This window comes from Narcine bancroftii, chromosome 4 (assembly GCF_036971445.1).
Source record: "Narcine bancroftii isolate sNarBan1 chromosome 4, sNarBan1.hap1, whole genome shotgun sequence".
Classification (NCBI taxonomy): Eukaryota; Metazoa; Chordata; class Chondrichthyes; order Torpediniformes; family Narcinidae; genus Narcine; species Narcine bancroftii.
Genome location: NC_091472.1, coordinates 99,319,157 through 99,341,437, shown reverse-complemented (window position 1 = coordinate 99,341,437; position 22,281 = coordinate 99,319,157). Strand labels below are relative to the sequence as shown.

General features: G+C 41.6%; 1 protein-coding gene across 6 annotated transcripts in view; it reads left to right on the top strand.

Moving 5' to 3' along the window:
* LOC138760895 (ezrin-like) overlaps positions 1–22,281 on the top strand; it is a 133,455-nt gene that overhangs the window by 90,875 nt on the left and 20,299 nt on the right. For all 6 annotated transcript variants that reach the window (XM_069932179.1, XM_069932180.1, XM_069932178.1 and 3 more), the window contains 4 exons: positions 8,388–8,471; positions 12,313–12,408; positions 15,846–16,120; positions 22,102–22,185. In XM_069932179.1, the coding sequence (XP_069788280.1) occupies positions 8,388–8,471; positions 12,313–12,408; positions 15,846–16,120; positions 22,102–22,185 (539 nt within the window). The remainder of the gene's footprint in view (positions 1–8,387; positions 8,472–12,312; positions 12,409–15,845; positions 16,121–22,101; positions 22,186–22,281) is intronic.

The window sequence follows — 22,281 nt, the reverse complement described above, 5'->3', positions numbered from 1 at the left end:
TATTTCCATTTCTGTAAATCTTTTTCTATTTTTTCCAAGTAAAAGGGTATATAAATTCTGTAAATAATTAAGTCATTATTCCTAAGTATTTAATTGCATCTTTCTTCCATTTAAATCTACTACCTTTTTGGTATCTTTCATAATCAAAGTTTTGCAATGGCATTATCTCACCAATATTCTTCCATATTTTTCTAATATTGTTTGTAATCTTATCAGTGATTCCTCTGGGTCAGACATATATAATAGCACATAATCAGCAAATAAACTAATTTTATGTTCTTCCTGTCTAACTCTGAAGGCCATAATATCTGGAGCTCTTCTTATAAGCTCTGACAGAGGTTCAATAGCTAGGATGAATAGTGCTGGTGATAGGGGACACCCCTTCCCTCGATCTAGTCAAGGGAAAAATAAATAACATTTGATTATGAGTTATAATTTTAGCTTGTGGCTTATGATAAAAGAGTTTTTATCCAATTTATAAATTTTCTACCTACACCAAATTTTTCCAACATTTTATATAAGAAAGAGCATTCTAGCCAGTCAAATGCCTTTTCTGCATCTAAAGAAATAGTTATGTTTGGATTCAGCCTTGATTTTGCCATATGTATTATATTGAATAATCTACATAGACTATTTGAAGAATGAACCTCTAACAAATCCCACCTGATCTGAATGTATTAATTTTGGTAAATACTCACCCAGTCTGTTGGCTCGTGCCTTTGCTAGAATTTTATAGTTTGCATTCAGAAGTGATATTGGTCTGTATGATGAGATTTTTAATGGGTCGCTACCTTTCTTCGGAAGCACCATAATTATAGCAGTTGAAAAGGTTTCTAGGAGGGTCTGGGTCTCCACCGCCTGGTCCAACACATCCATCAAAATAGGCATCAACAAGTCTTTAACTTGTCTCTAGACTTCAGGAGGGAACCCATCTTCCCCCAGGGACTTATTAGTTTGTAAAGTACCCACAACTTTCTCTATTTCTTCCCTTGTAAAAGGTGCATCTAAGTCATTTATTTCTCTCTCTTCTAGTTTAGGAAGTTCAACATTTGTTAAAAATTCTATCATCTCGTTTTAATCTCCTACTAACTGATTTATATAGTTTCGTATAGTATTGTCCAAACATTTTTTTTTGTTTGTATGTTATTGTATCAGTTTCTGTTTCTCTGGCATTTATCATTCTGGATGACTCCTCTGCTTTAACCTGCCAAGATAACACTTTGTGTGCCTGTTCTAGTTCATAATACTTTTGTTTAGTTTTTAGTATAATTTTTTCTGTTCTATATGTTTGTAGTGTATTATATTGTAACTTTTTGTTCTGTAATATTCTATATTTTTCATGCGTTCCTGATAACTGATATTCGTTTTCCAATTTTTTTATATCCTTCTCGAGACCTTCGAAGTCTCTTACATATTCTCTCAAGATTTTAGTATAAGAAATAACTTGTCCCCTCAAATGAGCTTTAAGTGTATCCCATATTAGAAAACTATTGTCAGTAGAAGGAACATTGTGTTCACGAAATATTTCTATCTCTCTCTTAGTAAATTCACAAAAATCCTTACTCTTTAATAATGTAGCATTAAGGCACCATCTATACATACTTTATTGCTTTTCCATTATCATAATAGTTAAACGTTAACAGTGAGTGGACTGATAAAAGTTTTGCCAAGTATTTCATTTTTCTCACTCTACTTTGTAGCTGGGCAGAGATTAAAAATAAGTCACTTCCTGTATGTGAATCATGTACCCTTGAATTGAATGAGTAGTCTCTTTCTAAGGGGTTGAGCCTCCATATAATCAACTAAATTTAAATCCTTCATAAATGACAGTAATTTTTGCAACTTTCACCCTTGCTGATTTGTCCAATATTAGATCTAAACAAATATTTGACTTCCCCCTGTGGTTTTTACAAAGATATCCTTCATAAAGACTTCATCATAATTTGTGGCATAAATGTTCATAAACGTCTATGATTCTGCATACATTTTGCAGTGTGCCATTACAAACCTTCCAGTTTGATCAGTTAAAGTCTCTTCTTCTATTATTGATATAATTTTATAAATTAAAATCGCTACACCTCTCGCTTCTAATCCAAATGAAGAGGATATTATTTGCCTCCATCCAACCTCTTTTTAATTTTGTGTTTTCCAATTTGGTAAGATGTGTTTCTTGTAAAAAAAAACTATACTTGCCTTTAATATTTTTTTTAGGTATGCCAAGACCTGTTTTCACTGACCCGCTAATTCCATTAACATTAAGACTAATAAATTGATATCTATATCAATAATAGATTATTGATAGGCGCTTTGCCCTCAAAATCTGTTTCATTAATCAAGATGACCAAAGGAACCAATTGAAATTATAAATTAAATACTTATTAGCTTTTAAAAAAGAAATAGATCCAATTAATTTGCCCAAGAAGTCAACAGTATGAAGCTTTTGATTGGTTGATAAAAATGAAAATTACCTTGTTAAGATGTCCCTGAGCCATTCAGCATCCATGTTATATATCGCTTTGATCTGCAATGGTGGGTCCTTTTAAGCGGTCATTTTGAAGAAAAATATTGGAAAAACTCAATTTTTCTGTAAAATAAGTTGATTAAAATTCAGAATGCCAATATTAAAAGAATGTGCTTGCTTTCTTTCATTGAAATTGTTAGTTATAGATAGTGGATCCTTCGAAAACTGGTAATATTTGGGTTTGATTATCCGAGGGCACTCTGACATATATGCATCTGTTACTTTCACAATCTTCTCCCTTGGCAACCTTGATCTTTTTTTCTTTCTAAACTTTGTAGAAAGTCTTCCACCTTATTCTTGTTCTTGAAAAATCAATGGTTCCTTTCCGCTACTTCAACCCTCAAAGTCGCAGGATGTGTCATTGAGTATTTCAAGTTTTTAGCACATAGTTGTCTTTTCCCATCTTCAAATTCTTTTCTTTGTTTAATTAAGGTCGGGCTAAGGTCTTGAAAAATGGTACTTTTTCATAATCAACCTTGGGCAGGCCATTATTCTGCTTGGTGTAATCATATGCTGCTCCCAGATTTATCTCCCGTTCTTGGTAGCTTAAAAGTCTTCACCAGAACTGGTCTTGGTCTCTGGTCACCGGCTCTTCTGGGTTCAAGTGTTCGGTGAGCTCTCTCAATATGCATTTTTTATCCAAATTTGTCTTCTCCCAACACTTGTGGGATCCATTAAAAAAAATGTTCACCAGATCTCTTCCCTCAATTCTTTCCTTTAGTCCAATAATTCGGACATTATTCCATTGACTAAAGTTTTCCATATGGTCAATTTTGTCAAGCAGTCTTTGTTTATCCAACTCCCACTCTTTGGCTTTTGTTTCTAAAGCCTCAAGTTTTTCTTGCGTTTTCGTCAGTTCAATCTCTGCTCGACTCATTCTCTCCATCAGGTCTTCAACAATCTATTTTATTTTGGTCTGTCATATCTCTCATCACCATTTCAACACTCATGAATCGGTTACTCCAATTCTCCATCTGTTCCAGGATGATGCCCAATTCTTGACCCGACTTCCCAGTTTTACCTGGTTCAGCCAGTCCCGTCAGGGCATTGGTTCTGTGAAAAACATAAGCCAGTACCTGGATACTCCCAGGAATTTTTGAGCTCTGTATAATCCACGACGAGACAAGAGTTAGGAAGGCCAGACATCCCTGGGAAGGTTGTACCTACTGCATGGCCTCTCCCACTGGGGGGTTGGTTGTACCTTCCACAGGCCCCACTCATGGGGAGGTTGTACCATCTACCAGACCCTACCTACAAAGAGGTTGTACCATCTGGACCCCTCCCACGGGGAGGGTGTACCTCTGCCGCACCACACCCACGGGGAGGTTGAACCTCAATCTGTTGTACCTGAGAGTCTTAGGATCCAGGGTATCCAAACAGGGATATAGTGACAAATCCAAGTCCAAACCTATTGCACAGTTTGCCTGGTTCGGTACAGAAGTTCTGCTGGTTCATATTGCTGGTGCCGTGTCTCAAATGCAAAGCTGTTCCATTTTCAGCATCGAATAGCAATGTGAGATTTCCTGAAATGTTCGACTTTAATCATGCAAGGAATTACTGGAGGAACTTAGCGGTTAGGCACCATCCAAGGGGATAAAGTGTTCCGACCCAAAATGTTGACTGACCTTTTCTACCTCTGGATGCTGCTTGGCCTGCTGAGCTACTTCAGCAACTCCTTATCTGCTCAAGATTCCAGCACCTACAGTCTTTGTGCTTCTACATTGGTTCTGGAGGCAGTTGCCAGAGGTGACCAGTTTTGCAGAGTAGTTGATGATCAAATTGATTATCAGCTGACTGTACATGTGCAACCCGATGGATCAGTGTTCTCCAGACGACAGTGCACAACATATTCAAAGTACAGTACACAGTATGTCGCGGGCACATCCAGGTCTATATGTAAATATATAATGTAAAATAAATATATATAAATATTTTGGAATGATTTACTTAGTCATAGGATACTGTTCATCATTCTCACAGCCTGGTAATCCTGTACCTCCATCCCGATGATTGTGGGTCAAAGATACTGTATGTTGATTAGGAAGTATCCTTAATAGTTCTTTGAGCTCTATTTAAGCAATACTCCCAATGGATACTCTCAGTAGAGGAAAGAGACACCCCGGTGATCTTCTCGGCTGTTTTAATGATGTTCTGGATTGACTTCCGGTCTGATGCTTTGTGGCTACAAATGCAATGGGGCAGACAATAAAAGCACAAATGCTGGAGAAACTCAACAGGTCAAACAGTGTAGTTTATAGAGCAAAGATAAAAATACAGAACCAATGTTTCGGGTATGGGGCCTTCATCAAGGTATGGAAAAATGTTGGCAGGCGTCAGAACAAAAAGGTGGGCAGCGGGAGGAGCTCGGTCCCAAATGCAGGAGGTGATAATGGTGGGAGGGCACAGCAGCAAACATTGGGAGGAGGGATGGCTTGGTGAATAAAGAGGGAAGGGGGTAGAGAGCTAAGGGAAAGAAGACGAGGGGAAAGGGAAGGGAGGGAGGTCAGTGTTGATGCCATCTGGCTGGAGTGTGCCCAGATGGAGAATCAAGTGGGCGGCATCATTGGCATAAAGGTTGGCGCAACCCCTTTATAGCACCAGTGATCGGGACCCAGCTGTCTGTAAGGAGCTTGTACGTTCTCCCCATGTCTGCGTGAGTTTTCCCCGGGAGCTCTGGTTTCCTTTCACCGTTTGAAATGTACAGAGGGCGCAGACCCGTGGACCAAAATGGCCTGTTACTGTGCTGCATGTCTAAATTTAAAAATGTGGTTCCTCCAATTTACGGGGGATAGTGCTTGAGACCATCGACAGATATGTGAGTATGGGATTGGGTGCAGAATTGAAGTGGTTGGCCACTGGGAGGTCCCTGTCACTGATGCGGACACAGCGAAGGTGCTTAGCGAAGTGATCTCCCAGCCTGCGCCCAGTATCTCCGATGTAGGGAAGGCCACAAAGGGAGCACGGGATGTAGTAGATCATTTCTGCGGACACACCAGTGAAGGGTTACTTCACTTGAAAGGCCTGTTTGGGGTCCTGAAATATGGTGAGAGGAGGTGTGAGTGCATTTGTTGTACCCTGTGGGCACAGGGGAAGATGTTGGGGGGGGTGGGGGAAGGAAGTGTGATTGGTGGGGAGGGATGAGTGAACAAGGAAGTCACAGAGGGAGTGGTCCCTGCGGAAGGCAGAGAGGATAGGAAAAGGGAATATGTGTCTGGTAGTGGAATCATGTGCAAGGTGTTGTAAATTATGGAGTATAATGTTTTGTATGCAGAGGCTGGTGGGGTGGTAAGGAAAGAGGAGGGGAATCCTGTGTTTGTTGCATCTGGGGGCAAAGGGGACCAAGGCAGATAAGTGGGAAATGGAGAAGCAGGTGAGGGTTGAGTTGATGATGGTGGAGGGGAAGCCATACTTGTGAAAGAAGGTGGATATTTCAGTTGATCTGGACTGAAAGACAACATCTTGGGAACAGATACGGTGAAGACATAGAAATTATGAAAAGGAAATTGAATCCTTGCTGGGGACAAGGTATGAGGAAATGTAGTTGAGGAAATTGTGGGAGTTGGTGGGTTTGTAATATATGTCGGTGGAAAGCTTATCTCCTGAGATGGAGACAGAGAGATCCAGAAAGGGAAGAGTATTGTCGTAGATGGACCAGGTGAGTTTGAGATCAGGGTGGAAGTTGATAGCGAAGTGAATAAAGTTGATGATCTCATTGCACAAGACAGGCCTGATATAGTCATCAACATCGTGGAGGAAGAATTGTGAGGCCTTGCCTATGTAAGCTTGCAGCATGGATTGATCTACAGGCAGTCCTAGCTGGGATCCATGCAAGTACCCATGGCAACTCCCTTGATTTGAAGAAAGTGAGATGAGTCAAGAGAGAAGTTATTAAGAGTGTGAACAAGTTCTGCAGGGGAGGAATGTGGTGATGGAGGATGACTGGTTGGGTCTCTTATCCAGAAAGAAACAAAGTGCTTTGAGACCTTCTGTATGTATGGGAGTTGGAGGTGTAAAGGGATTGGACGTCCATAGCAAAAATGAGGTGGTCAAGTTCAGGGAATTATGTCATTGAAGAGATGGAGGCCATGTGAGGTGTCATGGATGTGTAGGGGAGAAAAGATAGTCAAGGTAAGATGAAACTAATGCAGTGGGGAAAGAGCAATGGGTCTGCCTGGATGGCTGGGTTTATGTATCTTGGATAAAAGGTAGAACTAGGTAGTGCGGGGATGGGAAACAATCAGATTGGAGGCTGTGGGAGGGAGGGAGGTGACCAGAGGTAATGAGGTTGGAGATGGTATTGAAAACGGTAGATTGATGCTCTGTGGTGGGGACCTGTGGAAAGGCTAAGTAGGAAGAGGTGTCTGAGAGCTGTCATCTGGCCTTGGCAAGGTAGAGGTCAGGGTGCCAGATAATAATAGCAGCACGACAGCCAGGCAACACACTCTTAATTCTTCTCCTGTAAAATATCAAGATGGGGGCTGGTAGCCATGCCCTCCTCAACCTTCTAAGGAAGTGGAGGCACTGCTGCATCTTTCTGACAAAAGAGGAGTTGTTGGTCCAGGATCGATCATCCTTTATATACACACACCAAGGAACTTTGCTCTCCACTCTCCACAACAAAACTGTTGATGTGCAGTGGAGAATGGTTGACCTTTGTGCTCCTGAAGTGCACAATCATCTCCTTTATCTTGTCCACTTTGAAACCTCAGGTTGTTTTTCTCGCAACATTTTACGAGCCTCCCAACCTCACCTCTAGAAAGCCGACTCATCATTGTTGCCGCTGCCAACTACTGTCGAATCCTGTGCAAACTCGATGATTCTGTTTGTACTACAGTGAAGTCGTGGGTCAGCATTGTGAACAGTAATGGGCTGAGCACAACCCTAGGGTGCACTCTGATAGGTTCTGAGATTTTGCTGCCAACCCAGGCAGACTGTGGCCTTTCGGTTAAAAGGTCCAGAATCCAGTTGCAGACAAGAATGTTGAGTCCTAGCAAGGTCAGTTTATCCACCAGAATCTGAGGTATGATTGTATTGAATGCTGAGCTGATGTCAGTGAACAACAGCCTGGCATATGAGGCATCATTCTCTAGGTGGGTCAGGACGGAATGAAGGGATAGGGCTGTGTCATCATCTGGCCCCTGTGGGGAGATGCTTTAACTGAACTCTAGTCAGGTGTGTTTTCTAGCGCTAAACTGACACAGTTGCTGTATCCAGATCAGATGTGTGGCACATTGATACTTTCCTGAGGTAGTTACACTCCACTGCACCAGTGGATGGGTTTGGTCAGCAGTTCCACAGTAATGTCAAAAAGCTGGGTGATTTAGCTTCATTTGGCTTTATTCAGTCCAATTAACTTTCTGTTGGTTTCAGAACTGACCGGTTCCCTCCACTAAGATACCTAGCTGCAGGATATTTCCTCCACCACTGACTGGCGTCTCACATTTTTATACACCCCTTGGTTTTCTCTCTCATGGCTTCAGTAATTCATCAACCAGGTGGCTTCACAGCTGATCGCCACAACCCTGGCCTCTCCCTTTCAGAGTTGCGTCCTTTATTCTATCTGCCCCTCTCTTGCCTTTTCTGCAACTTAGAACTAATGCTTTCTCTCTTTTCAGCTCTTATGAAGGGCCTTGGGCATGAAACGTTAATTTTGTTTTCTCTCTCTCCACAGATGCTACCCAACCTGCTGAGTGTTCCCAGCATTCTGTTTTTATTTCAGATTTTCAACATCTGCTGGTTTTGATTTTCATCCTGATAATCAACTGAAAATGATTTTCAAAGATCAGATGAGTGATGCCGCTGGTTTCAGTGTAAAGGGGTCCTTGTTTACCTGATTATCCCATAAGGTTTCTCTCTTGTTTTTCAGATCAATGTTCGTGTTACAACCATGGATGCAGAGCTGGAATTTGCCATCCAGCCCAACACCACAGGCAAGCAACTCTTCGACCAGGTGAGTCTGATGCGCTCTGGGCCACCCGTACTCTGGTAGGAATGTCTTGTACTTGGGAAGTGATATTTTCTGTTGCTGTTCTTGATCTCTGAGGAGATGTAGATAATAGTTTATTGTTCAAATTGGAACACGCAAGGAACAGCAGAAGTTTGGATGGGTCTGAGACCAAAGTATAGAAAAGGAGTGTAACAAGTATGTTCAAGGGGGAACATTTGCACAGAATAGTTTGTAAGCTCATTGCAGAGTGTCAGGTATAACCATGCTAGGATATATCTACAGCTGTCTCGGAGTTTCATATACAGTAGAATCCCCATTATCCGGCACCTATGGGGATTGTGGATGCCAGAAATGTAAATTTTCCGGTTGACTGAGACTTAATTACTCTTATAATGAATAATGAATACACCTGCATTAAGAATACACTGTTTAAAATACAAAAGACAGTGCAAAATGTAAAGTCATTTGAAAAAAATCAATATTGTAATCTTTAATTATGTAAAGTTCACTTTAATTAAGTAATTCCCACAACTTACAAAATATACATTTAAATTCAAACCCCGTTCGCTGGTGCTGTAATAGTGTGATGCTAACTGCTACGCTAACTATTGCCCCTGTCATAATTAACCCTCTCCCCCAAGTTTACAGATAAAGCCTTACTAATATAACTAATAAAGTTACAGATTCTTACCAGGCAGGGATAGGGAGACCCTTTGGGAGAGTCATCCCAATGGTGTGTGATATCAACTGGTTCTTTATACTGGTGACCCGATCAGGATCTCAGCACAACCTGACTCACCTTTACGACAGTGTCCTGGTCAGACCCTTGGCGTTACCCGACTCACCTCCACATCAGTGTCCCGGTCAGGCCCTCGGCGCACCTTCCTTGACATTCATCCCCATTCGCGAGTGCTGTAACTGCGTTGTGATAGCCACTACACTAACCTTGCAGCCGTCATCATTACCCACACCCCTGCCAAGTTTACAAATAAAGCTTTACTAATATACTTAATAATATACTAAAAAAGATGAAGACTTACCAGGCAGAAATTGGGAGAGTCATCCCAATGGTGAGCGGCATTGACCGGCTCTTCATCCTGGGCATCGCTAATTTTATTCAAACACAACTTTATTGAAACTTTATTTAAACAGCTACTGCAGGCAGGGCATGACCAGGGCGCTCTGCTGGCTGAATACTTGATCCTCAGGGGTTGTGCCTTGCTTCAGAGAACATTTACAATTTTAAACTTTTATGTAAACATTATTAAAAATTTTATTTATTTTTAAACTATTTATTTCCTTGATTTTTGTTTTGTTTGTGTGAGTTTCCAGTTGATTGAATGCTGGATAATGGGGCTTTTACTGTATTCAATATTAGCTGCAGAAGCACTTAACACAAGGATCAATTGCTTGGCTCAGTATTTTATTAAAGATAATGCAACATATGTAAAGAAGGAATAGAAGTGAATGGGTACATCTCAAGATGGACTTTGGGAGGGGATTTATTGGCACCTCATTGAGGGTTAGGATTAGGATCTACTATTTACAGTCTATGGCTGGAATATCCATCTGAGAGAGGTGGTCTGTCCTCTCGCACATCCCACACACCCCAAATCTAATTGTATCAAGTTAGTAATGTTAACATAAGGGCTTGGAGGGTTACTCTTTCTCTCTCCCCAGTGCTCCTGGGCCTCTTGAGTGTTCCAGCGATTTCCATTTTTATTTTGTTACGGTGGGCACCATGGCTAGATGTAATGAAATAGAGCATAGATTGCAGGACCAGGTCAGACAGTGTCTGAGGAGGGAAAAGGGAGTTGCTATTTCAGTCCATTGGAAGACAGCTGTAATAAGTTTTTCTTTTTATTCATAATGAATAACTAAATTGCTTGTAGGAAAGTAGTTTAATGTGGTTAAGGATAAATAAACACTAGCTGTTAAGTCCAAAATCAAATCTTGAATGCATATTGTTTCTTTGTAGCCTTCTATACAGGCCAATTCAATATTTAAGACTATATTTCTTGTATTATTATACCAAGCAATGATTTTTTAAAATCATTGCCCCATTCCTGATAAAAATCTGGACGGTATGTTGTTCTTCAGGAGGACTTTTTCCCACAGCAGCTGTGTTGGGGCTTCTTCTGTTCATATCTTCTGAGGATTTGGATAATCTGTTTCAGATTGCTTTTATTGTTCTAGTTTTGATTATCTAAATTTTTTTTAGTTTAGTGCTAGGTTAAATGAAACAAAAATAGGGTTACTTAGATTTCCTTTGCTAGTCAGGGGAGGGAATTCTTTAACCCACTGATTAACTGACATGCAGGGGGTGTGCTACCAGTTCACTGCTCACAAATTTAATGTAATTTAATTTTTTAATTTTTCATTATTTTTATTGAAATTTCACATCCAAAAATACAGAGTACATGCAGATATATGTTAAAAGTCAAGAAGATACATTACACTTAAATCATGTCATTCCATCCAAGGTATCCCACATTTTCAATCAAACAAATTGTATTGTATTGATATTTTATTATAAAAAAGGAAAATCTAAATCCACTACCAAGGAAGAAGCTGTTTGGCCAAAAGGAAAGGGAAGACAGAATTCTTATCAGTAATAAATTACTACGTTAGTCAACACATTCTACCTTCATATCAAATCAAAGATTATAAAAGTAACTCAAAAAGGGTCCCCACAGTGTTTTGAAAATTTGAATTCAAATTGGCAATTGAGCATCTAATCTTCTCTAAATTTAAACATGACATGATGTCACATAACCATTGAGTATGATGAGGCGGGCCAACGTCCCTCCATCTGAGCTAGACTGCCTGCCTAGCCATAAGAAAAATAAGAGCTAATACATGCGGCTTAGATGCTGTTAACGTTATGTTACTCTGTCCAGCAATACCAAATAAAGCAGTTAAGGGATTAGGCTTAAAATTAGCATTAAAAAGTGCAGAGAAAATTTGAAATACTTTGTTCTGATATTTGTCAAGACTCTGACATGTCCAGAACATATGAATTAATGAACCATCTTCAATTTTGCATTTACTGCAACGAGGAGATCTACATAAAAACGAGATAGTTTGATTTTGGACATGTAAGCCCTATGAACTACTTTAAATTGTAGGAGAGAGTGGAGGGCAAAAAAAAAAATGAAGCGGTATTAGCAATAATTAAATTTAACTTAGAGATAAAGTGCAGTTACGGGACCCTCCAGTGCATGAGCCTGCACTGCCCAAATACACCCATGTGACTGATTAACCTACTAACCCCCGTCTGCCATTAGAATATGGGAAGAAATTGGAGGAAACCCACCCTGTTACAGGGAGAACGTACAAACTCCTTACAGACAGCGGCAGATTCGGACACATGTCACTGGCACTGTGATAACATCGTGCTATCCGTGCTGCCCTCATTACTGAGAAGGAACTGTAAGGGCTGCAGTCACCATTTTGCTGTGGCTGTGATTGTTGTTTGTTTACTGGTCTTCTGGAGGTCACTCATTAGGGCAGGTTTTCATTTGGTTTCAGCTGGTTACTTGCTCTTAGCAAAGCTTTTCTATCAGTTGAGAAACCCCATTCAACTTGGAGTAATCGCAATGCAGAGCCCTGACCTGAAACACCGACTGTCCATTTCTGACCCACTGAGTCCCTCTGGCCTCTCTTCGTCTGCTCTAGATTCCAGTTCCAATGTTTCTGGAGTGGTTTCTCCCAGCATTCTAGGTGCCTCAGATCACAAGTGACCACCTCTTACTACCCACCATTTCCTGAGTCACTGACAGACTGGGAGGGGTTCTCTGGTGTTGCAAAATTTCCAGTGAGGATTCATGCCTTCATTCCACAGGTGGTGAAAACAGTCGGCCTGCGGGAGGTGTGGTACTTTGGACTCCAGTACGTGGATAATAAGGGATATCCAAACTGGCTCAAGCTTGATAAAAAGGTACGTGCACTTTTATTGGAGTTATCAAATTGCCTCAAATTTTCCCTTTATTCCCAACAGGATTCAGTTTCAGTCAATGTAAATGAAAGTTTGAACAGATGCAGTATTATCTGCATTTTCTTGATCCAGTTTGGCCAGCGTACAGTAAGTAAGATGTGGGAAAGGTAGAAGCTTGTGGAAGGCCACTCCTTTTTATTTGAATATTTTATTTAAAATTCCATACATGCAGTAACTACAGTTGTTATAATAATACAGCTATCAAAAAACAAATTGATGACATAAATAATGGCTTTCACCCCATCCAAAAAAGCCCTTCCCTCCCACCCAACCACCCCCTCAAAGAAACAATGTACAAAATGAAAAAAATATAACTTTATAGGTCTAAAAAAGAAAGAAAAGAAAAAGAAAGATAAATCTTTGGATTGCAAAGATGTCGTCCAGTACAAATCACCAGATCCAACATAAAGATACAGAGTAGAATCCCGCAGGTCTAAAGGGATCAGAAAGACATCATTACAGATTTAATCCCATTAATTGAGTGCATGGGTGCCAAATTTGTTAAAACATAGGGTATTTATTCCTTAAATTATTAAGTAGGTTTCTTTCCCCAAATGAATATAACTTTGAATTTCATCATGCCACCTTGGCATAGTCAAAGTCAATTTCCAAATAAGTGCAATGCATTTTCTTGCTATCGTTAATGCTAATTTAACAAATTCCAATTGATAGTTTTAATTTAGGTCTTGTACCTTCAATATTTCCTAATAAAAAATAAATCTTGGCTTTGTGGAAAAGCAGTTTCTATAATTTGTTCCAAAAAGTTACGTAAAGCCAGCCAAAAGGGCAAGACAAGATCACATTGAATGTGAAAAGAATCCTACATCTTCACCATACTTAAAACATTGCTCTGATAAGTCTGATTTAAATCCATTCAACTTCTGTGGTGTAACATATTATTGATGTAAAAAATTATATTGAATTATCTATATCTTACATTAATAGTAGTCATCCCCACCATGACTACCAGCCCCCCCACATCTCCATCGGGCACACAAAACTCAAAACGGTCAACCAGTTTATCTATCTCGGCTGCACCATTTCATCGGATGCAAGGATCGACAACGAGATAGACAACAGACTTGCCAAGGCAAATAGCGCCTTTGGAAGACTACACAAAAGAGTCTGGAAAAACAACCAACTGAAAAACCTCACAAAGATTAGCGTATACAGAGCCATTGTCATACCCACACTCCTGTTCGGCTCCAAATCATGGGTCCTCTACCGGCATAACCTACGGCTCCTAGAACGCTTCCACCAGCGTTGTCTCCGCTCCATTCTCAACATTCATTGGAGCGACTTCATCCCTAACATCGAAGTACTCGAGATGGCAGAGGCCGACAGCATCGAATCCACGCTGCTGAAGATCCAACTCCGCTGGGTAGGTCACGTCTCCAGAATGGAGGACCATCGCCTTCCCAAGATAGTGTTATATGGCGAGCTCTCCACTGGCCACCGTGACAGAGGTGCACCAAAGAAGAGGTACAAGGACTGCCTAAAGAAATCTCTTGGTGCCTGCCACATTGACCACCGCCAGTGGGCTGATATCACCTCAAACCATGTATCTTGGCACCTCACAGTTCGGCGGGCAGCAACCTCCTTTGAAGAAGACCGCAGAGTCCCCCTCTGCCTATACCCTTCATAATTTTAAATACCTGCATCATATCTACCCTTATTCTACTACGGTTCAGGGAACCTGTTTAACCTTTCCCTGTAACTCAGTTATTGAAGTCCGGGCAACATCCCAGCAAATCTTCTCTGTACTCTTTCTATCTCATTTATTTCTTTATTGTAGTTAGGTGACAAAAACTGCACACAACACTCCATACTTGGCTTAACCAATGTCTTAAACAGCTTTACTGTAACATCTCAACTCCTGGTGTTCAGGACTTTGATTTATGAAGACCAATATGCCAAAAGCTCTCTTTACAGGCCTTTCAACCTTTGATGCCACTTTCATGGAATTATGTATCTGTATTCCCAGATCCATTTTTCCTACCGCATCCCTCAGTGCCCTACCATTTACCATCTATGTCCTTTCTTGGTTTGTCCTTCTAAAATGCAACACCTCACACTTGTCTGCATTGAATTCCATATGCCATTTTTCAGCACATTTTTCTAGCTGTTCCAGGTCCCTCTGCAAGGTTTGAAAACCTTCTTTGCTGTCCTCAACACCTCCAATCTTTGGATCAGCAGGTTTGCAGTTGACACTATGTACCACATTATCATTAAGAGGTTTCTATATAGACACATGAATATGAAGGGGATAGAGGGATATCTATCAGGTGGAAGCAGCAAATTTGAGTTAATTTGTACATGGTGTTTGGTGCAGATACATGGACTGAAGAGCCTGTTCCTGTACTGTACTGTTCTATGGGCGTCTCTTTATTTTATAAATTGCTGCAGATTTTTCAGATTTATTTTGAACACTCCATTAAATCAGATGCTGAAGACCATCCGGTGCAGTAGACAAGATGGTGGGATCAAGTATTTTCCGTTAACGCTGAATGACTTGCTGAGTTTCCCCAGCACTTCAGTGTACTGCAGTAGGCCCCAGCATCTGCAGATTTCTTGTTCACCTGATGATCCCCCAATAAGACTGCTTCTCTAAGTACTTGTTTATCGTGTCCCTAGGAATCCTTTCAATAGTTTGCCCACCTCTGACTCAAGACACACTGGACTAGAATTCCTAGGATTCCCCCATTACCTACCTTAAACAGCAAAACTACAATTGCTATATTCACTATACTTCAATCCTCCAGTATCACTCCTGCATACAGGGAGGTCACAAAGATCACTGTCAATGCCCAGCAATCTTTTCCATAGTAATATGGGGTATATCCTTTCCATTCCCATCTGTCTGAATGTTTTTCTCGAGTCCAAACACTTCCTCTTTCTTAACTTGATAAGCTCTGCATGGGTGCAGGAAGCAGCTCCATGCAGTCATCGGTTTAATGGAGGAAGAGTTGGTGAGTGGTGCTGGGTAGGTTTGAAACAAGGATTGTTCTACGGTGTGCTTTGATTTGAAGGAAATGAGAGGTGCAAAGGAGAATTCTTTTGGACGGGGCATTTTTCTTGTCTTTCTCTCCCACTGATGCTGCTCTACCCACTGAGAACCTCCATCAGATTGCGCTCCGCTTGAGATTGCAGCATCTGCAATCTCTCATGGGTCTCCAGTTTTAATGGTTGGTTTCCAGAAAACGACAGCAGAAAATAAAAGGAACCCTCCAGCGGCGAAGGCCGAACCATTGTGCTGGTCACAGTTTCCTCTTGTAATTGTTGTGTTTATCAAGCTAGAAGTTTATTCCCTGGGTAGTTGAGCTTCTGTTGAATGTTTTCCAGCTCTTAATTGTGGAATGACCAAAGACATTTCTCCATAGGTATCACAGCAAGACTTGAAGAAAGAAACTCCAGTCCAGTTCAGGTTCCGTGCCAAGTTCTTCCCAGAGGACGTATCAGAGGAGTTGATCCAGGAGATTACCCAGAAACTCTTCTTCCTGCAAGTCAAGGAAAGCATCCTTTCCGACGAAGTCTACTGCCCTCCTGAGACAGCCGTGCTACTGGCCTCATATGCAGTCCAGGCTAAATTTGGAGACTTCAACTTGGAATCACACAAGTCCAACTACCTGATGACTGATCGCCTGCTCCCACAACGGTAGGTGAAGCTGCAGAAACACCACAGAGCATGGCTTATGTGGTAATAGTAATATTGTCATACATGTTGTACAATGTACATATGTTCGAAATTCTTATGTTCTGGAGCTGAACAGGTACTTATGAAGAAAAACTATAACAGTAAACTATTTAAATTAAAAGAGACAATAAATAGATAGATATTCACAGTAATTTTAGTGCAAAAAAAGTGACTTTCCATCGTGCAGATAGTCCAGGATGAGTCTAGCAAGGCAAGGTTCAGAAGTCTGATAGCTGTTAGTAACAAACTGTTCTTGAACCCAGAGGTGCAGGTTTCAGGCTTCTGTATTTTCTGCCAAAAGTAAAGCAGTGAGAAGAGGTTCTGACCAGGGTGATGGGGGTCCTTTGATGTTTGCTCCCTTCTGTGTTCCTGGACACGTGAATTACCAGACTGTGATGCAACCAGTCATTATACTTTCCATAGCACACCTGTAGATATTTGATAGTATCCAACGACTTGCTGAATCTTCTCAGACTCCTGAGATTGTAGAAGCATTAGTATGCTGCCTTCATGGTTGCTTCTGTGGAGAGTGACTGGATGGCAAGGCAGCCTGTCCAACTCTTGGAACACTGCCTTGTAACCATTTCATGCCTGGGGGACCTGAATCCTCCAGGGTACCCAGGGAAATGGATCTGATGGAACAGACATTGTACATACATTGACCAGAGGGCACATTTGGGGTAGGCTATTTAACACTGAGATGAAGAGAAATTACTTCATTCTGGCTGGTGACTATTTTCTCTGGAGGGTTGTAGAACCCCCTTCATTGAGCTTATTCCAGTCTGAATTGTGTGCTTTGAGGAATGGAGGGATATGTGCAGGAAAATAGCACTCAGAATGGTGCAACAGAGTCAAAATGCTGATTAGCTCACTCCTTTTGCTCGTGTTTACTCCCCCGAGGAACAGCTGGTGGTTGCTGTTGGAGCTGTTCTATTAGTCACTTGGAGAGACTAAACTCCCCTTTCACTCCACCTGATCAATATTATTAAAACACATCTGTCTGTGTTAAATGCAAACATTATTCCAAGGCCTTTGATCATGGGCTTTCTCTGAAGGTAGTGGGCTTATGTCAGGGGTTGCTGTTATGTCGTGATTGGGATCACTGAGACATTGCTTCAGAGTGACCAGGGCTGGGAACATTTAGCAAAGATAGACAAGAAAAAGGAGGTTGGTTAGCATTGCTTATTAAAGAGGAAGTTAACACATTTCTAAGATGGGGCATCACCTTAGATGATGTGAATTCTGTGTAGGTTGAGCTGTGGAAATATAAGTGGGAGTGTCCAGACCATCAGATAGGAGAAGTGAGATTGGAGATGGCTTAATGTAAGGCATTGAGCAAGAAATTGGGAAGTATAAAGATACAGCAGTTATCATAGGTGACTTTAATATGCATGTAGTTCAGGAGAACCAAACTGGTAGTGTAATGGGCAGGAAGATTTTCTGAAGTATGTAAGGGATAGTTTCCTCGAGGAACCAACTGGAGAACAGGCAATCCTAGACTGGGTGTCATGCAGTGAAGCAGGATTAATTAGCAGTTATGTGTCCTTGGGGAACAGAGATAACAATACGTTGGAATTTTTCATCAGCATGGAAAGTGGCACCGTTAATTCAGATACTTGGGTCCCGAATTTAAAGAATTTAAACAATGATGTGAGGTGTGAATTGTCTCGGATAGACTGGCAAAGTAGGCTTAATGGGTTAAAGGTAGGAAGACAGTCTTGTGGAGGAACTTCAGAAACTGGACATCCCTGTTTGGAGTGAAAATAAAATAGGAAAGGTGGCTCAGACTTGGCAAACAAGGGAAATCAGGGATAAAATTAAAACCAAAGAAGGGACATATAAACTGGCTGGAAAAAGCAGCAAGCCTGAGGACTGGGAGAAATGTAGAATTGAGCAGAGGAAGACACAAGATCTAATCAGAAGGGGGAAAATGGAGTCCAAGAGGAAACCTGCAGGGAACACAAAAACTGACTGTAGAAGCGACAATGAGGTATGTAAAGAGAAAGAGACCATTTAAAGTAACTGTAGGTCCCTTGCAGTCAGAATTAGAAAAATTGGAACAAGGGGATGGTAGACCAGTGAATAGATTCTTCGATTCTTTCTTCAACAAGGAAGATGCACGTTTTGTGAGTTTAGCATAGAAGAAGAATTGGCCAAAGTTGTTATCAGTCATGGAATTGTGTTTGGTAAATTGATAACTGTTGAAAATGGATATACCACTTGGGCCTGATGGTCTGCACCTCAGAGTATGCAAGGAGGTGGCCCTAGGGTAGTGGATGTATTTTTTCCAAATTTCTCTGCACCGTTCCCGGGATCAGTTCCCTTGCATTGGAGAGTAGCTAATGTGACACCACTTTTTAAGAACAGAGGGAGAGAAAAATCAGGGAGTGATTGACTGGCCTCAGCTGTGAGGAAATTGTTAGAGTCAATTAAAGATTTCATTGCTGAACATTTGGAGAAGAGCAATAGATTTAGTCCAAACAAGCAAGGATTAACAAAAGGGAAATCATGTTTGACAAACCTACTAGACTTGTTGAAGATGTAACCAGTGGAATGGACAAGGGTGAGCCAGTTGATGTTTGGACTTTTAAAAGGCTTTTGATCAGGCCCCACACAAGAGACTGGTTTGCAAAATTGGAGAACATGATATAGGAGGCAGTGACCTGGATTTTAAAAAAAACTGGTTGGCAGGCAGGGAACAGAGAATTGGTAATAAATGGATCCTTTTCAGATCTGCAGGCAATTGCTTGTGGGTACCACGAACGACGTTCTGTGCTAGGACCCCAACTCATTACTCTCTCTCTCTCTCTCTCTCTCTCTCTCTCTCTCTCTCTCTATATATATATATATATATATATATATATTGATGATCTGGTCAAAGGAATTGAATGTAATATCTCCAAGTGTGGAGAGGACCTTGAGCTGGGGGCAGTGGGAGCCACAAGGAAGATTGAGAGGCTGCAGAGTGACTCAGAGTGGGCAAATACATGACAGATGCAGTATAATGTCAATTAATGTGAGATTATCCACTTTGGTGGCAACTACACAAAGGCAGATGGTGAGAAATTAGGAGAAGGGGAAGTGCAATGATGCATCAGTCATTGAAGGGTTGGAGTGCAGGTCCAGCAGGTGGTGAAGAAAGCAAATGGCATGATGGCCTTTATAGTGAGAAGTTTTGAATATAAAAGGAAGTGTAAAGGGTCTTGGAGAGGGCACAACTCAAGTATTTTGTGCAGGTTTGCTCTCCTGATCTGAGGAAAGACATTCTTGCTATTGAGGAGATACATTGAAGGTTCCCCAGAATAGTTCCTGGGATGGGAGGACTGAGACATGAAGAAAGACTGGGTAGTTTGGAGTTGTACTCAGTGGTGTTTAGGTGAGTGAGAGGGGGTCTCATTGAGATAATGTTCTGACAGGAAGAGATAGGTTGGATTCAAGAAGAATATTCCTGATGTTGGGGAAGTCTAAAAGAGGGGGTGAGAGTCTAAGGCAAAGGGTAAGTCATTTTGGATGTACAAGTATTTGTATAGGCAGGGAGTGATGAGGGATAAATTGGCTTTGTGCGTGGTAGGCCATGTTTAATTGATTTTGCAGAATTTCTTGAGGTAACCAGGAAAGTTGATGACGAAAAGGCTATGGATGTTGTCTACATGGACTTAGTAAGGCGTATGATGAGGACCCACATCAGATCAGATACTATTGATTGTCATGTAATAAAATGGAAATATAATTTTACACAAAATTGCCTTTAGTCTGCCAGAAGGCAGACAAAGATTCGCAATTAGCAGTGGGATCTGGACCAGCTGCAAAATGACAGATAGAATTTAATGCAGACAAGTGTGAGGTGTTGCACTTTGGGAGGTCAAACCAGGGTAGAACATGCACAGTAAACCATAGGACTCTGAGGAGTAATTTGAACAGAATAATCTGGGAATATAGATACATAATTCTCTGAAAGTGGTGTCACAGGTAGATAGGGTCTTAAAGAGAGCTTTTGGCACGTAGGCCTTCATAAATCAAAGTATTATGTGTAGGTGTTGGGATGTTGTGGTGAAGTTGTACAAGACGTTAGTGAAGGCAAATTTGGATTGTGTTGAGTTTTGATCACCTAACTGCAGAAAAGATTGAAAGAGTGCAGTTAAGATTTACAAAGATGTTGAAAATTGATGAACTGAGTTTTAGGGAAATGTTAAACTGGTTAAGACTTTATTCCCTAGTGTGTAGGAGAATAAGAGGAGATTTAATAGGGGTACAGAAAGAGTAAATGCAAGCAAGGTTAAGTGAGACAACTAGAGGACATGGGTTAAGAGTGAAATGTTTGAAGGGAACTTCATGGAGAGTGTGGTGAGTGTGTGAAACAAGCTGCCAACTGAAATGGTGTGAATGCAGGCTCAATTTTGACATTTATGAAGTATTTGGATAGGTGCATGGATGGGAAGGGTATGGAGAGCTATGGTGCAGGTCAGTAGTAGTTTGGCATGGACAAGATTGGCCAAAGGGCCTGCTTCTGTGCTGTAGTGGTCTATGGTTTTATGGACTGAGATGAGGAATTATGAACTTGTGGAACTCCCTTCCACAGGCCAGTTCATTAGATACATTTTAAAGGGGGGGGGGGGAGTTGCCTTTATGGTTGAAGGAATGTGTAAAGAATGCACAAGTTGGGTACTGAAGTCACACAATCAACCACGATTATTTTGAATGGGGCCACAGGCCAGTTCATTAGATACATTTTAAAGGGGGGGGGGGGGGTTGCCTTTATGGTTGAAGGAATGTGTAAAGAATGCACAAGTTGGGTACTGAAGTCACACAATCAACCATGATTATTTTGAATGGGGAGCAGGCGCGATGTACTGAATGGCCACAGGCACCTGTTTTCTAAAATTACGCAGCTGAACCATTGGCTATCTGGGAGATTGAGTGACGTGGTTGATAAGAAGCATTTAGACATGAGATTTTCCGGCACGAAGCCTGTGCAGGAGCAGACTTGGTACTGTGGGTGCTCACGCTCCCTATCCCGTTCCCTGGATCTCCTGCTGTTGTGGGAAGCAGGGAGGGTTTTGTTGCTGCAGGAGAGGTGTGGTCGTCCAGGACACAGCGGTGCATTGTTCCTCTGGTTGATTATGTAATGGAGGAACAACCTCAGACTAACACTCCACGCCTTTGCCCTGTGCTGTTCTGCACAAGTCCACATTATTCCTGCAGCCCTATAGCTCCTGTGTTTGGAGGGTGGTGAACGTCAGACCTTAAAATGAATAAATCCTTAAAGCATTTTGGGCTGGTCAGATGGGGGATCTGTTGCAGGTTGCCATCTGTTGGGAGTACTGCATTGCGAGATTTAATCTGAGGCCGCCCTTCACTTCTCTCTGTTACAGATGGACTGTTAAACTGGGCCACAAGTCGGGTTAGCTTTGGCTGACAGACTCGGGCTCTCTGATCCAAGGTAGTAAAGTGAAGGAGAAATCAGGAAATGGAGATTTTAGATAGAATTTGAGAATTAACCGTAGAATCATTGTTAAGTAAAGCAAAGAAACAGGCTCTTCAACCTATATAGGCTGTGCTGGACTATTATTCTGCCTTGTTCCATTGTCTTGCACCTGAACCATAGCCCTCCAATATCCCTCCCATCCAAGACCCAATCCAAATTATTCTTAAATGTCTAAATTGAGCTGGCAGTCACCACTTCAGCTAGCATTCTGGATCTGTCAAGGAGGAACACTTCCATCAAATGACCAAGTGCCTCATTAAAAGGAAATCACTGCCTTCTCCCAGAGAGTACAGCAGTGGTTCTCTTCAGTCACATGAGTCTTGTGGCACTCGTTAATGGCTGGGGTCAGTGAGGTCTGGCTCTGAGTGCTAGATTTAATTCCCACTTTGTCCGCGCTGGTCCATGGGTGTTGGACTGGGCCACTTTCTGCATTGAAACCTGTACTCTTTGCTTGCAGTGTGGTGGACCAGCACAAGCTCGACAGAGATCAGTGGGAGGAGAGGATCCAGATCTGGCACGAGGAGCACCGCGGAATGTTGAAGTGAGTTTGTGACGGCCAAAGGCATCAATGAGCAAAGGGCCTTCTCTCCCAGAGATAGAGAGCACATGTAACCTCGCTCTCTGTGTAGAATGAACA